General features: G+C 64.7%; 1 protein-coding gene across 3 annotated transcripts in view; it reads right to left on the bottom strand.

Annotated features, from left to right (window-relative positions):
* Positions 1 to 15583, bottom strand: part of ZC3H3 (zinc finger CCCH-type containing 3) — an 82913-nt gene that overhangs the window by 18563 nt on the left and 48767 nt on the right. For all 3 annotated transcript variants that reach the window (XM_045074118.1, XM_045074119.1, XM_045074120.1), the window contains exons 5-8: positions 6420 to 6607; positions 1315 to 1357; positions 1060 to 1221; positions 884 to 953 (exon numbers count right to left, since the gene is read on the bottom strand). In XM_045074118.1, coding sequence (XP_044930053.1) covers positions 884 to 953; positions 1060 to 1221; positions 1315 to 1357; positions 6420 to 6607 — 463 coding nt within the window. The remainder of the gene's footprint in view (positions 1 to 883; positions 954 to 1059; positions 1222 to 1314; positions 1358 to 6419; positions 6608 to 15583) is intronic.

Genomic DNA, 15583 nt, shown 5'->3' with positions numbered 1-15583 from the left:
GGCAACTCCTCTCTGGGGCCCCTCGCTGACCACCGGTCAGTCCCCTGGGGGCCTCCCACCTTCCCAGGCCGGTTACCCCTGTAGGGGCCTCTCCTCCTCTGCCTGTCAGACCTGCCCTTCCTGTGCCCCACGGCAGGGGGTCTCCGCCATCAGACCTGCCCGGAGCCCCGCCAGGGCAGAGGGGAGCCCAGGGCAGGAAGCAGGGAAAGCGAAGAAACAGGGCGAGGTAATGGGCACAAGTTCATTTCTAATTGTCTTTTAACTGCAGCGCACAGGGGAAGGGCCGGCCCGTCCGGGGCTGGCACTGTGAGCCTGCAGACAATTCCCTTAATGTGGCTTTTGATATAGAGCCCAAATTAGCTCTAATAAAAAGGGATAATAAAGCCAACTCGTACACCAAACGGAACCCCTCCTAGCTGTCAGCACGGCCGTTACCGAGAGGAAACCGCATCTCGTTTCAATTAACCTTGTTCGCACCCACCACGTCCACACAAATAACAATAACATTAATTCAGGGCGCAAGAGCGGCGCCCACATTAGACAGCTCAGAATGTGCACCGGCTTCGGAGCCGGAGCTAATGAACCCGAAACTCGACGTGAATTTCCAAATTGCTCACAACAGAGTTTCAAAGCTCTATTAGGGAGAAAAATGCTGATTCTTTTCAAGTTCCTCAAGGGGAAAAGCTGTTGTAGCAGCAGCCTCGGCCAATCCCGCCTCCCTTAACCTTGTGGCGGCCCCGGAGTGGCACCACCCAGGCTCTGCCCCCCGCGGTGGGTGCCATGTGCAGGGTCCCCCTTGCTCATGGTGGCTGAGGGGGGAGGCCCCCAGTCCCCCGCCGGGGAGAACGGGGGCGGGGCTGCGGGAGGCCGTCGGGGCACTCACCTTCTCCTTGGACACGTGGTGGGAGAAGGGGCACGTGCCGTCCGTCTTCTTGCACGTGCCCCGGAGAAACCTGCGCGGACGAAGAGGGTCAGTGGTGCTGCAGGAGGCGGTGTGAAGCGGCCCCCACGGCCCCCCACTCCCTTCCCCCAGGCCCGTGGTGCGGGGGTGAAAGGCACCTGGTGCACACGGCCACCTTGTCGGGGTCGTGGATGTAGGGGCAGCGCTGGCCGTGGTGGCACCTGCCGAAGCGGTTGTAGTACATGCAGTACTCCGGCTGCTGCTTGCGCCGCCGCTGCCTCGCCTGTCGCACGATGGCCAGGCTGCGCTGCACCGCACGGCTGTGGACAGGGACGGGGCTTCGTCAGCCTCGGGGGACCCCCACCCCCACCCCACCAACCCGGGAGCCCCAGGCCCAACCCTGGGGGACGTACCTGGCCAGGGAGCGGCTGCAGCTGCCGGCAGGGTCCCCGCGGCCTGTGGGCGAAGGGGCCGCATCACGCCTGGTTCTCCCGTTACCCCCTAGCCGCTCTGCACAGCCATCGGGGTGCCCACTCTCGGCACATGCACCGCTGCCCCCCAAGGGAGACTGTGTGCCCTCCCTTAAGAGTGAAGTCGCCCACCCTGCCCAGACCCTGGCAGACCCGACCTGGTGCGGGCCGCCTAGTCCAGGGACCAGATCTGGCAGCTGCTCAGGGGCCTCGCCTCAACGCAGGTGGTCCCAGGACCAGCAGGTGCGGGTGGTGGGGGGGGCTCCCTGCCACCTCCCTCTGCCGGAGCAGGGCCCAGGAACTCCCCCTGGCTTCCTAGTGTTGGGGAAGGACTCTTGTGTATTGACAGGGTCATAGGACAGAAACAGCACAATAGGGACGCAGCTGTGGAGCCCAAGGTCCTCGATCCCAGTCTCTCCAGGGAGCCCCGGGCCACCCTCAGCCTCCACAGGCCCCAGGTAAGCATGTCTGGCCCTGAGGCCCTCATTGGCCATGGCAGGGGCCCATTCCTCAAAACCCTAAGCACAAAGACCAACCAAGTCCTCTCTGAGGTCACCGACTGTGGCCCAAAGGGGAGCTGTTCAAGAAATGACCAGAGGTGACAAGAAGGAAGCAGGTGGGCTGGGCTGGGCTGGGGGGGGTGGCTAGGGCAGCAGGGGACAAGGAGCAGGTGGGCATCGCGTGTCCTGCCTGAGAAGCGGGAGGGAGTCCAGACTAACGTACACCCTCCTGCCTCCCTTTCAGGCTCAAGGTCACTGCCCTCCAGGGCCACGGCAGGCAGGTCGGGGCCAGAGACTGCTCAGGTGGCCACAGAGGCCGGAGGTTCGTGTCTCTCTCTCACACATACACACACACACACACACACACACACACACGCGCGCGCGCACGCACGCGCACGTTTTCAGACCAGATTCAGTTTCCCACAAGCAGCTGCTGAAATGGATCTGCTGGTAAGAGGCAGAAATGACATCACCCAGAAATCCTAGGGACCTGAGGCAATGACAAAGCATCCCAGGCTTAAAAAGGGATGTCCCCAAGCTGCCTGGCCCTGAGCTGCCCCCATCCGAGTTGCATGGGAGGCCCCGGCAGGTGGCCCTCCTGCCACATGGAGGCCCCTCCCTCCACCTCCCCAGGACGACCTTTGCCAGGACCCAGGCAGCTCAGTGCCTTCTCCTGAGTTCCAGACTTGGGCACACAAGCATCCCAATGCTTTCTGAGGCCCATCCATGTCCAAGCTCCCCTATGCCCCCAGGTGGGACCTTCAGTCACTCCTCTCCGTATCTACTAGCCGTCAAACCCTCTCCTGGCTGCCAGCGCTGGCCGGTGTCTGCCTCTCTGAGCCTCTATGTCCTCAAGCTGAGGGGGGGGTTTCCAGGACTGAGCAGCGAGACCCCCAGTGGGAAGGAGGTGCTCTGGCCAGTGGCCCTAGCCCAGGCTCAGGCCAGGGGTTTTTTTGATGCAGGGGGTAGGGGGTGGGCGGGGAAGGAGCTGGGCCGCCCCAGGCTGCAGTGACGTCCTGGCTCCCAAGCGGGAGATACTGATTGGGGGTTCACACCGGAGGCCGGCCCAGGGGGCACGTGGTGCCACACATCTGACAGCCCGGGGTTGACAGAGCGTCATCGGATGGTGGCAGAGAACACGGCTGCCCAGGCTGTCCTCCAGCCGCTGTGGTGCTGTCTGCTCCCGCCAGGGACCGCTGTCAACACGTGTCTGCCTGTCAGACTTGGGCCCCCAGGCCTGGCCTCTGAGGGGGCGGGGCAGGGTGGGGCGGGTTTACTCCCCTAGACTCCACAGTTTGCTCTTAAAAAATGCTGGTGTAGGGCTCACAGTGGGAGGCAGCCATCCGCCTGCAGTGGCGCAGTGTTAAAAAATGCACATAAAGTAGCTGGCTGGGAAAGAGGCCTCGGGTTCTGAGGGGTGCTACAGGGCTCAGCTGAAAACCCTCGGCAGGCTGGAGAGCTTGCGCTTGCGCTTGCGCTGCCCCGGGATCTTCCCAAAATAGACACCATGCGCTCTGCTGGCGGCCCCACCCCGCCCGTCCACACCAGGGAGCGCCTCACCCTTCCCAGGCTGGGGAGCCCCATGCAGGGGCTCTGGGGTCAGAGGGAGTGGCCAGGCAGGGCTCAGCCCTACACACCCCTGCGGGACTCACCCTTCCCAGAAATCATGGCCCTGGGCAGGGGGAGTCCCAGGAAGAGGCACTGGTAAGGGAGGGAGGCAGCAGGGTGGGGCCATGGCCGCCTGGCTGGGGGGGGGGGTCTCTCTTGAGCCCTCTCACGCTGGTCCTGGGTGGCTTCTCAGCACACAGGCGGGGTCAGCAGGTCACATGGGAGGAGATGAGGCACAGGGCCCCGTGACCTGCCCAAGGGAGTGTGGCGGCCAGTGAGAAGCAGGGACTACAGACCCGCCTCACTCCGGGACCGGGAGCCAACCATGCAGCCTGGACCAGGGAGGGGCTCTGGCGATGGACGCGGGACCTCTGCTCTGCTGCAGGAACCCCAACAACACCCCACCAGGAGCGTGAGCCAAGCCCACACCTGGGCGCCCCTGGGGAGAGATCACAGGGCCAGCAGACCCTTTGGCTGGGCAGACCCTGGACCCTGGGGAGGAGGGTGTGGACAAGGCTCTGCATCTCCCTCCCTGCCACCCCCCTCCCCATGGCCCGGGACCCCACACAAGGGCTGACACCACCCCACAGAAGCCCCGCAGCGGGAAGCAGCCTGGAGGAAAAGCCAGGAGGAGAGGGGGGCGGGCTGTACCCTCCTGCCAGAAGTCCAAGTTCTGCTGACACCAAAGGAGAAAATGTATTCCTTTAATTATCATTGGACTAAGGAGGCCGCTGGTCAGTGGGCGCTCCTGCAGCTGGGAACACCCCACCTGCCTCACAGCAAGGAGGCAGCCCCCACACAGGGGTCCTGGCAGCTGGAGCCGCAGGCGGCAGGTGGTCTCTTGGGCTCGGGCTCCGGCTCGGGCTCGCGCTCCGGCTCTGGCTCATACCTACCTACTTGCTCGCACCTGCCCCAGGTTGGCCCCCGCACTGTCTCCTAGCAGCCGATGAGGGGGGCCTCCTGGGAGCCCACCTGGCCCTGGAGGCCTCTGTCATCCCTGCACTGCTCCCTGCGGGGCCCCGAGGCCAGGAGGCTGGGGAAGGTGAGCCTGGAGGCCAGGCAAGGCCACACTTCACCGGAGGGGGACGGCGTGACTGCACGGAGTCAGCCCGGCAGGGAGTGGGCTGGGCGAGGCGTCCTCCCTCCCTGGGGAGACACAGGACAGCTGCTGGCTCTGGTGCCGTGAGGCGAGTGCCGCAGAGGGAGGGAGCGGCCCACAGCCCTGACGCGGGCCCCTTTCGCAGCCCCTCCACCGCCTCGCCTGTACCCTCCCCTCGAGCAGTGGCCAAGCGGTTCAAACCTGCCGCTTCCTGTCTCCGGGCACCTCTCCTCCCACTATGGACCTCAGGCGCCAGCCCCAACCCCAAAGGCCCATTGGGGTCCATGTGGAGGGGCCCCCACGCAGCCCAGGGCACATGGGCAGCAGGGTGCCGGTGAGGGCCAGTGTAGCCAAGCTGTAACCCACGTCTGGGTCCCTGCACGTAGACGGTGTGGATGCCGGGACGGCCAATGGCGTCTGGACAGGCCGGGGGGGGGGGCCCTCAGACCTGACGTGAGTACGCAGCACAGGGCATCACTGGGGCTGACCTGGAGGGCAGGGAGCTCAAAGGGGTGTGGCCCTGTGACGTGCTTGGCTCAGGCAATGGCAGGAGAATGCCTGCCCCCACCCCATAAGCTCCGTTCAGCTTCCAAAGGAGGACAGCAGGGAACAAAGTCCGAGTCCTGCCTGCTGGGTCGGCTGTGGGGTCAGGGTGGCAGTCCAGGGCAGAAAGGATGATGGACGGGAAAGGCCGGCTGGGGCCCTTCACTAAGGAGACCGGGGGAGGCTGGGGCAGTGGGTGAGACCCACAGAGAAGGCTCCCGAGTCAGGCCGAGCAGAACGTCGCTCCACAGACAGGCGGCCCAGAGCTCTCTCCGGCTCTGTGCAGACACCAGCCTGGCTAGGGACAGCTCTGCAAAGGACCAGCTGCTTTGTGTGCGGCCTCAAGGACCACGAACACTGATGCCGAGGCCTGCCGAGCCCCGGGGGTCGGAGGCTCAGAGTAACTCTTGAGCAGGCCCTGGGAGGAGGCCCAGCCGATGCTCTGGACCTGTTCCTCCACCAGGTGAGCCTCCGGAGGCCCTCAGACCACACAGTCCGGTCCCTCGAAAGGGACCAGGCAACAGGAGCACAGAGGAAGAGCAGCGTCATGGCCTTTGGGCCTTGGCCAGGGCGCTCCGTCTGGAAAAAGGCAGCCAGGCAACCCATGCCTCCCTCCCTATAGTCCCACAGACAGAGGCCCTGGGGACACAGCTGGGCAAGGGCTTCCGGGAAGGGCCCCCGCGTCCTGCCGCTGGGCCTCTGCTGTCCCATACTGCCTGCCACCTCACCCTTTTTTTCTTGGCAGAAAAGGATGGGGGTAAAATTGGACTGAAACCGAAGTATTATCTAGTTAATTTGTATAATAAGCAAATCCAAAGCATTTCCTTCTCCTTGGCCTGTTTCTCCAGGCTGCGGGCGCGGTGGCAGCGCGGCCTCCAGATATAGTTGGGGGCGTTGCCAATGAGATTAGGGGCGCCACGGCCCCAGGTGTTCAGCCGCGAGGGCCGCGCTCCCCGTGCCTGGCCCATCTCCTTTATCTGGGAGCGAAACATGGAGAGACGGGACCTGCTCAGCCAAGCATGAGGCCGTGTGCTCGGGGGCTTCCCTGGGGACGTGGAAGCCGTGGACCCCCACCCCATGCGGGCCCCACTGCTCCGGCCGGCCGTCAGCTCCAGCAGGAACAGCCTCGGAGTCCCCGGAAGCACCAAACGGTACCACGAACGAACGCCTGGCCTGGGACAGGCCCGTCTGGGAAGCAATCACTCGCCCAGGCCCGCCCGCCTGGGTGCCCCATAAGCCTAGGCCGCCATTCGTGAGCACACACGGGCGGGGAGCAAAGCCCCCGGCAGGAGCCTCACCTGTGCGCAGGAGTGGCCTGTTCCCGCTGTCGCCGCCGGGCCGGCCGCAGGTCTTGGAGAGCTTATTGGCCGACACCTTGTACAGGACGCCTCCGATGCAGCGGAAGCCTCTGCTTCGCCACCGAGGGGAGCTGGTCTGGCCCTTCCCGCCCCCGGCAGCGGGGCGCAGGCGGTTCAGCACCAGAGACCTGTGGAGACAGGGAGACCCCGGTGTGTCCGGCCCCACGGCCCCACGGTCTGTCCCTTCCCCTCCTCCCCGCCCCACAGGTGAGCAGAAAGGGCACAAGCAGGGCACGAGCGTCCCCCGTTCCAGCACATACGCTGCTGGGCCGGGATTGTCCAGGCCCCTTGGGCAGGGCGTCACAGGCAAGTCCCCTGAGAATCCACACCGCAGCTGGTGGTCCACACCACCGCCCGGGAACATCTTCCCCCACATGCTGCCCCAGTGCAGGCCACCCAGGCTGCTCGGGCCAGCAGGCTCTACTGCCTGTCCCTTCTGTCCACCGCGTGAGAGCCCAGCATGGAGAGAGGGAGGGCACAGCCTCACAGAGCCCCGTCCAGGCAAGCTCTTTGGGGGAAAGACTGGAGGCACCTTAAAGTCACTGGCTGAAGAGGTCTGGGACAGCCTTTGCGATGAGCGGAGTGGCTGACCCGGGCCAGGAGAGCAGACGTGTACCTGGATGGCCCCAGTGGCCACCTGACCACTCCCTCCCTCCGCATTCTCCTCCAACCAGGTCCCAGGCCCTACCCCAGCCGGACCAGGAAGCCAAGGACAGAGTGGGTTGGGAGGACGCCCCAGATGCCCCCGCTTCGAGAGGCGTCCCCCTGCAGACACCACGGCCGCCGCGGGCAGCGGCTGTAGGCCCCCAGGCTTGGGGTGCTAGGCCAGCACCCCAGGCCAGGGCTGACCTGCTCCCTCCCAGCTGTCACATGGGCAGGCGGCCACCGAAATGAGGGGACAAGGCCCTCCCCCCCAGGACTCATTTCAGCAGTAATTTGTTTATGCAAATTAACCTTAATTCCATAATAGCCCAGACTCTGTTCATAATGTCGTTACCACCGAGTGCACACACCGTGCCCACTGGCAGGTCTGGGCCTGTGGGCCCCAGAGCCCTTGGGCGGCAGGAGGGGCAGGGCGAGGGGGCAGTCCTCACAGCAGCACCTCCACCAGCGCGGGGACCTGGCTAAAGCAGGAAGGTGGTCCGGCCCGTGCGGGGCTCTCCCATGGTCCCGCAGCACATGAATGGCCATCCCCATCTGCAGCGGACACCAGTCTGGGCACCCGGGGACGGGGCAGGCCCTGAGGCATCCAGGCACACAGGCTGCGGGGGCTGCCCCAGCGCACCTGCTTGGAGCTGAGTGCGGAGAGCTGAGCAGCCCCACTCTGGGGTGCAGTTGCCCCCACCCGCTTAGCCCCAGGGTCCCCCGGGCCTTGGTCTCTCTGCCATCTGTGGGTGACTCCTGCCAGCGCAAAGCCTCTGAGGGCACGTTAGAGAGGCCACCGTGCACAAGTGAGCCGGGCACTCAGGGGACTCAAAGCTGCGGCGTAAGACAAGGCCAGGCGGGGAGTGCTGAGGAGGACGCTGCAGCCCGATGGTACTTAACCCAGTTTTCTTTAATTAAAATTCAAGTTGACAAACACCGATCTCGGGGAAAAAATCCTGCCAAGGGACCCCGGCCAGCCTGGCTCATGCTGTTCACGCCCTTACAGGCTCCAGGTGTCCCCACACAGGGTGCATCTTGGCAGGAAGAGGGTGGGTGGGCGGGGACCCTCCGGGGGAGGCAGACAGACGCCCAGGTTTTCCCCAGACCCAGGGACCCCAGCTCTGCTCAGCCTGGGCCCGGGGCATCTATGTGTCCTATATGCTTTGTCCTCTGGGTCACTCAGAGGCCAGGCCAAGGTGGAGCTGGGCAGGGCCATCTTCCGTGGGGCCCTGCCCCAGAACCCCGAGCCCTCTGCAGGAGCTGTGCTCACGTCCACAGTGCGCAACTCGGCCGGCGTCCTAATACCCGGAGCTGAGAGCCGGACCTAAGGCTGGGGCCACCACGGCTCGCTGGGCCAGAGGGCAACGGGCCCCCTCCAGCCCCAGCCCCCAGCCGCGCGGTGTCCAGAGCCCTCCGCGGTCTCCCCACCGACAAGGCAGCTGCCCCTCTGTACACCCATCTGGGCCAGGGCCAGGCCTGGGCAGCCTCCATTCCTTCAGCCTGGAGGCTGCGGAACGGCAGCAAGGCCGGCCCCTGCCCACCACTCACTCACTCCTCAGGGCCAGGCCCCAGACCTCCCAAAAGGCCCTGCCCCGAAGCTGTGCGACAGCAGCTCACAGGACTGAGGATGCCACTCTTAGCTGCCTCTTCCCTTGGGGCACGGACCCCCCACTCCTGGGCCACCACCCTCAGCCAGCCCCCATCTGCACCACCGCCACCCAAGCCCTCCCGACGCTATAAACCATGAGGGATGGGTGGGAACCAGACCTGCGCCCAGCATCTCTGGACCCCACATCCCCAGAAACCCAGCCCTTCGAAGGGTAAGGAAGCTCGCCTCGGGGCCCCTGGCTGAGGCCAGACAGGGTGAGACCATCACTCCCAGGGGCAGCCACACAGCGGAAGCTGCAGAAAGAGGCAGCCAGGCCCAGAGAGGGACCCACGAAGGCCGGCAGGACCTTGCTTCAGAAGCAGCTAAAAGCTTCAGGAGAGATTACGTTCTGGCCCTGAGGCGGCTCCCATCCAAGCCCATCCCACAGAGCCTCGGTCTGGGGCGGTTACCGGCTCACCCTGAAGACTGAGCCCCAGGGATGCCCTCCTGGCTGCCAGGCTAGATGCCAGGGCCAGACACACCCAGTGCCCTCCTGCAGAGAAGCACCTTTCACGACGGACTTTCTGGCCGCATCTTCCGCCCTCCCCCCCCCCCGCCCCGCGCGTTGTTGGGTCCTGCGGCGACTTCTGCGGACACACAGCACTAATAGATCCCACACTTCTTCCACCAAAAACCATACCCCTGGCTTCTAAGGCAATTACCAGGTGAGAGTCAGCCACCGGGGGGGGCGACGGGGCAGCCGGGAGGCCTAGCGCCTCTTCCGTTCTCACGCCCCCGCCCAGGGTTTGCGGCCTATGCATCTGGCCGAGGGACCCCCGCAGGCCGAGGGACCCTGCCTGCCCAAGGGTGTGGGGCTGCGGAAGGGCCCACCTGCCCAGGCAGAGCCAACCCAGCAGCCTGCGGCCGCACAGACCACCTCAGTCCTGCCCTCCCCCTGCCGGGCCCGCTCACTGACTCGGGACCTGTGGCCAGGCGGGCACTGGGCGGGCAAGGGGCTGCCTTGTAGCTTCTCATTGCCGTGGTGTCACAGCACTCCAGTAAATTGTTACCCTAATGGAGAGGACAGGCTTTGGAAACCAACTGCATTGAGAAGAGGGGATAAAATTAATGAGATAATAGCCGGGCCAAGGACCCGGAGAGCGCTCCTGCCCTCGCGGCGAGGGCCCTGTAATTCCTTTTCTACAACAGGAGCCTCAGATCTAAAGGCTTCTCCCATCCGTCCGGCAGGCCCACGCCGCCAGGAAATTTCATTAACGCTGGAAAATAGGAAAGGTATTAAGCGTGGATAATGAAGGCCAGGGAGGGAACCGTGCCTTAAGATAGTTCTCTTTCTCGCCTTTGTAATGGGAGGCATGAACTTTCCCTTCAAATCCATTTCTAATCCATTTGAAATACTACAGCAAATTATCTTTCCTTCAGCCCGAAAGCGGCCAGCCAATTTACTCCGAATAGAAGTGACAATGCCCCAGGATTTATCACCATAACCTTGACTACACCAGGGTGAGGGCTGGGCCCCCTCACCCCCCCCCCGGGGGGCACGAGGAACGGGTGGGGGGAGATAACACTTTAAATGAATAGCAGTGGTAAGGGGGAGACAGACACACACACCACAAAAGTCGGTTTAAGAAGAAAAGCTGTCCACGTGCCTGGGGCCTGGGGCCTGGACAGCAGCTGGCAAGTACGAGCCCGAGGACGCGGAGCCCGGCAAGGTGCTCTGCCGTGCCAGGTGTGGATGGTCCTCGGGCCAAGGTGCCCAAGAGGAGGGAGGTGAGGGTCTGGGCAAGGCCGAGGGAGGCCTGCGCCGAGAAGCCGGGCATGAGCGTGGTGTGTGCCCTGCTCGGCCTGCAGGGCAGTTCACCCCATCCATCTGCCAGGGCGCCCCCGCCCTCCAAGGGCTTGGAGGGCCGACCCTGGACACGAACACTCCCCGCCCCTGCGAGCATCCCATAACCACCCGCCACGGCAGGTCCACAGGGCCCCCACCCCTGTCCGCGGGGCGCCCCCGGCCACGGGTCTGGGGCTCAGGCTGCCGGGCGAGGCAGGCCCGTCCCAGGCATTGGTGGTGGTACCACCCATGCGCAGGTGTGCACGAGGGGCCGGACGGGCACAGCAGCTCCCAAACACAGGTGCACACGTGAGCACTAGCACCCTGCCCTCCCCGGTCACGGGACTGGATAAAGAGCAGCCCCTCCCAGAGCCCTGCAGGGGTGCTGCGCTCTGCACCCCAGACCTGGGGGAGGGACGCACAGGCAGCCTGCCCAGGCCAGGTCAGGTGAAGGCCTGGGGAAGGTTCGCTCCCGACTGAGAGCAGACTCGGGTGTAAGTGGGCGAGGGGAAGTCCCACACGGGGGACGGTGCCCAGATGCCCAGACCTCCTCGGCAGGTCCGACGGCACCTTAAATGGATCCCACCTCTGGCCAACCTGCATGGCCACAGTGGAGCTGGACGGCCCCAGCACCCATTCGGACTCACTCAGGCCTTGGGTTTTCCTAAGGAAATAGCACAGAGCACAAGGGCCTACGGCAGCCCTTCCCAGGCCACGTGGACCCAGAGAGGGTGGGACAGGCCCTCCTCCTGGGGACAGGGCCAGGCCAAGGAGCCACATGAAGGCTGGGCACAGATCTGCGTGCAGGACAGAGGTCCTGTGTCCAGACAGGAAATCACCGGAGGGCACCTGCCAGGCACACAGAGGTGTTTTTGCTGATGGATTCTTCCCAACCCCTTGGGGAGACTCCCGGACCCTGGACATGCCACTGTCTGTTCCCTACCTTCCACACGGACTCCTGCTCCTCGGACCCTTACCCAGCCAGTGACCACAGTCACCAAGGAAACCTACCTCACTGATGCTGGCCCACTCTCTCCCCAGACGCAGGCTGGGGGTCCCCACCCTGATTTACAGCTTCCTCGGGGCACCTGCACCCCCATCTCACCAAACCAGCTGGTTTGGAAACAGCCTGCGTGAGCAAGTTCGTCCCCATTCCACTGACACCGTGCAGCGGCCCCCATGCCCCTCCTGGGGAGGTCTGCCGGGAGACGCTGCTGTTGGGGCTGTCTGGTCCTCAGGGACCACTGTCCCCACATGCCCCCACCAGCCAGGACTCCAGCCACGCTGAGCAGTTCCGCTTCCTGGAAAGTGCTGCGGAGCATGAGTGTGGTGTGTGTCCTGCCGGGCCTTGCCTGGACCTCTGTACACGCACACTGGATGGCTGCGGTCAGGGTCACCCCTGTGACCAAGCTCCGACGTTGGGTCCTCAGGAAGCCTTCCTCGACCCCCCGAAGGCTCGCAGGGACCCCCCACCAAGAGCCACGTTGCTGTGGGCAGCAGGAGCTAGGGGCCGGGGTCCCATAGCCTGCAGGCCCCTTGGAGTTCAGGCCAGGTGAGAGATGCAGAAAGGACACCTGTGCTGGGCAGAGAGACGGGCCTGAATGCACAGCCGGCAGTGCTGGAGGAAGCACCCAGGGGCCCGGACCCTTGGACGTGAGCAACGTGGGTGGGTGGACTGGAGTCGGGAGGCTGTGGCCACTGCCCAGGGCTGGGCGGGCAGAGGAGGGAGCAGCAGAGGGCTGAGGCCGTGGGTTGCTGGCGGAGGGGCTGGACCTGGCTCCGGGACAGAGCTCGACCTCCCATCCTCGTGGGCTGGGGGCGGGGGTGACCATGCGTGGCCGAGGACCCAGCGGCCTCCAGGACAGGCCATGTCAGCCTGCACTGACCGTGCAGGAGGTGGCAGGCTGTCCAGGGAGAGAAAACAAGCGGGGAAGCATTTTTCAGGAAATGGAGCACGGTTGTGCGAAGCTTCGAGGCGAGCCGGGAGTGCGCCGTCAGCAGAAGCCGAGAGCCGGGGGAGGCGGCTCGGCACCACGGATCCCAAGTAGGTCAGGCTCAGCCGACACCGTGACAGGCTGCAAAATGCTTAAGTGGGCTTTCCGCGGAAGCGCTGACGGGCGCCACCTCCGCCCGGCACGCAGGGTGGGAGCGTGTCCCCACGCTGGACCCCGCTTGGAGCGGCTGCGGGAGGCTGTGAGCAGAGCTCTGGGGGGGAGAGGCCTGTGCAGGACCGGCCGGGCAGGAAGGGAGAGGATGGCCAAGGTGCGGGCCTCCGGGAAGGGTCTCAGCAGGGCTCAGCGGCCAGGGACCTAGTGGATGGCACAGGCCTCGCGGCGGCTGGCTGCCTGCCCTCCGCAGACCCTCCTCCAACGGCACAACGGTTCCTCCCAAATGAGGCGCAGCTGCTCCAGGGACCCCCCCCAGCTCCCAGTGAGTTGGGGCGGGGCTCCAAGCCCAGTGGGGGCCGCACACCCCACAGCTGGCTCGGGGTGCTGACCTGCCCATGCGTCCTCGGGCCACGCTGGTACAGAGCCAGGCCGACGGCTTGGCCTTCCAGGACCCATCTCGCAGCAGACAGGGGAGATGGGCCTGGGCAGGAGTGGAGGCCCAGGGGGACTGTGTGACCCGGGCCGGGCAGGAGGGGCAGGATGCGCCCAGAGGGGAGCTGGCCCACAGTGGAGGCCGAGCACCTGACCGCGGCCCTGGAGGGGCAGTGGGGGGTCCCGACTCCCACAGCTCCTGGGCTGACCTGGGGGTCACCTGAAGGCTTCAACGCTGAGGCTGCCCCTGTCCCGCAGCTCTCCAAGCGACGCAGAGCGCCCGGCCAGTGTGCAGCCGGCGGGCTACGCTCATCGTGCCAGCCCCGCGACACAGGCGGCCGCTGCGCCACAAGGGGCTGGGACTGCTTCATGTGCTCGCGGCTACTCAATCGGTATTTCGATCAATGGATGCATTACAAGCTTTCCCTTTAAGAGCCTAATAAACAACGAGATGAAAAGTCAAATTCTCCATAAACTGACACTCTGAAAATGCACTTCAGCTGCCGCTACTGGTGTCTGTGTGTCAGCGGCAGAAGCCACGCGTCACCGGGTCTCGGGGGCCCCCCGCGCTCCACCAAGTCCAGCTCGTGGGGGGCGGAGGGCAGGCGCTCAGGCTGAGCAGCCTGGGGCGGGGCCCTCCATCCCATGTCCCCGTGTCACCCTCTGGACTGGGTTGTCAGCCCAAGACCGCCTTGGCCCGTGACGGCCTGTGAGGGGCAGGGTGGGCCCTTCCTCTGGTCCTCGCCCATCCCCCCCGTCTGTGTCTCCCACTGGCTTCTCTGTCTGTCCTCAGGGCCTCCCTCCCTTCCTCTCCCTGCCCCCTTCACCCCGTTCACTGCTCACGTGGAGGCCCAGCGGACCATCCCCCAAGCCCTGAAATGGTCCTCGCCCCCAGAACTCCACGCACAGGATGAGCCAACACAAGGGCGGAACTCAGCACAAACCTCCAGACCGAGGGAACCCGGCAGCTGGCCCACGCAGCACGGAGGGCAGGACAGACGTGTGACCAGCCGGCTGCAGCGGGCAGGGCAGGGCAGGGGAGTAAGATTCAGTACGGCTGGTTCAGAGGCTGATCGCCCGGGAAAGGCTGAGAAACTGAGCCAGCGCTAACATACATCTGGGAGAACAGTGCTTGGGAGAGATGAAGACAGGCAGCCGTAAGGACACAGCAGTGTCTCCAGTCCCTGGACACTGACCAGACTGAGTGCCCACTTCACTGAACGTGTCCCCGGGCCCCCTGGGGGCTCCGGCGGCTGAGCGTCCGACCCTTGGTTTCTGCTCAGGTCACGATCCCCAGATCACGGGGCCAAGCCCCATATCAGCTGCGCGGTGGGCGTGGCGTCTGCGGGAGGCTCTCCCCACCCCGTCCCTCCCTGCCCTGGCTCCCATCTACAAACCAGGCTTGGCTGAGACGCCAGTGCACCCCTGCAGCCTGCAGCCGCGGGGAAAACGGGGCCCCAGGTGCTGCCGAGGCCATGGGGGCTGGAGTGCTCTCCTCCTGCCGAGAGTGCGCAGACGAGGACATCCACCACAGCCCATCCCGACCTACCGCAGCGGGGCACACCAACCCCCCCCACCCCCGGAGCAAGTCCACAGAAACCAGGGTTCTGGGTCAGTCGGCGACAGGCCCAACAAGACCAGGGTGCAGCAAAGACTAGAAATGTGACGTGAACGTGTCATCGCACAGGTGACCAATCTGCACTATGTCCACATACCTCGAGGGAAAAGAAGATGCTATCGCTACCCACAGTGTTGCACGCGGACCTGAGAACACGGTCTCAGCTGGCCTGGGTGGCAGACAGCGCCACAGACTGGGTGGCTCACACAGCAGGAACCCATTTTCTTCCAGTTCTGGGGGCCCCAAGTCTAGCCCCCTTGGTTGCAGGGAAGGCCCCACATGCTCCCTGTGTCGTCACACAGGCCTCCTCCGCACGCCGGCAGCCAGCCAGCTCTGGGGTCTCTTCCTCTACCTGTAAGGACTCCAGTCCTATTACAGTAGGGCTCCCCCACCCCCGTGACTTCATTTAACCTTGATTTTTTCTCGAAAGGCCCCCAACCCCACGTACAGCGACAGGGGGTCAGGGGCGCAGCTCATGAGTCTGTCGGGGCAACTCCGTGTAGCCCACGGTGGGCGAAGGACGTCAGACAGCGAACAGTGCCTCCTGCAGGATTCTGTTCCGGAGGCTCGAGAACGTCGAGGCGGAGCCTGCGGGGATGGAGAAAGGCCGAGCGGTCCTCTGTGGGGGTGAGATGGGGTGTGGGAGGGGCGTGAGCGGGACCTGGAGGCAAGGCAGGAAGTGCACAGCCCCTGTCTGACCTGGGGGGCTGTGCGCAGGGTAAGAAGTCTACAGCTCTGAGCACTGAAGAGACAAACAAGAAGGCCTTAAACAGGGAAGACCAAAGAGGAACAGCCGTGCAGAAAGCCACGTTCTGGAACAAGCATTTGTACAAGATAAAAGGGACATTTTCAAACAATGGCAAAACC

The sequence above is a fragment of the Mustela putorius genome, unplaced genomic scaffold, assembly GCF_011764305.1.
Source record: "Mustela putorius furo isolate JIRA1106 unplaced genomic scaffold, ASM1176430v1.1 tig00537303_pilon_pilon_pilon, whole genome shotgun sequence".
Lineage (NCBI taxonomy): Eukaryota > Metazoa > Chordata > Mammalia > Carnivora > Mustelidae > Mustela > Mustela putorius.
This window is presented reverse-complemented; position numbering and strand designations above follow the sequence as displayed.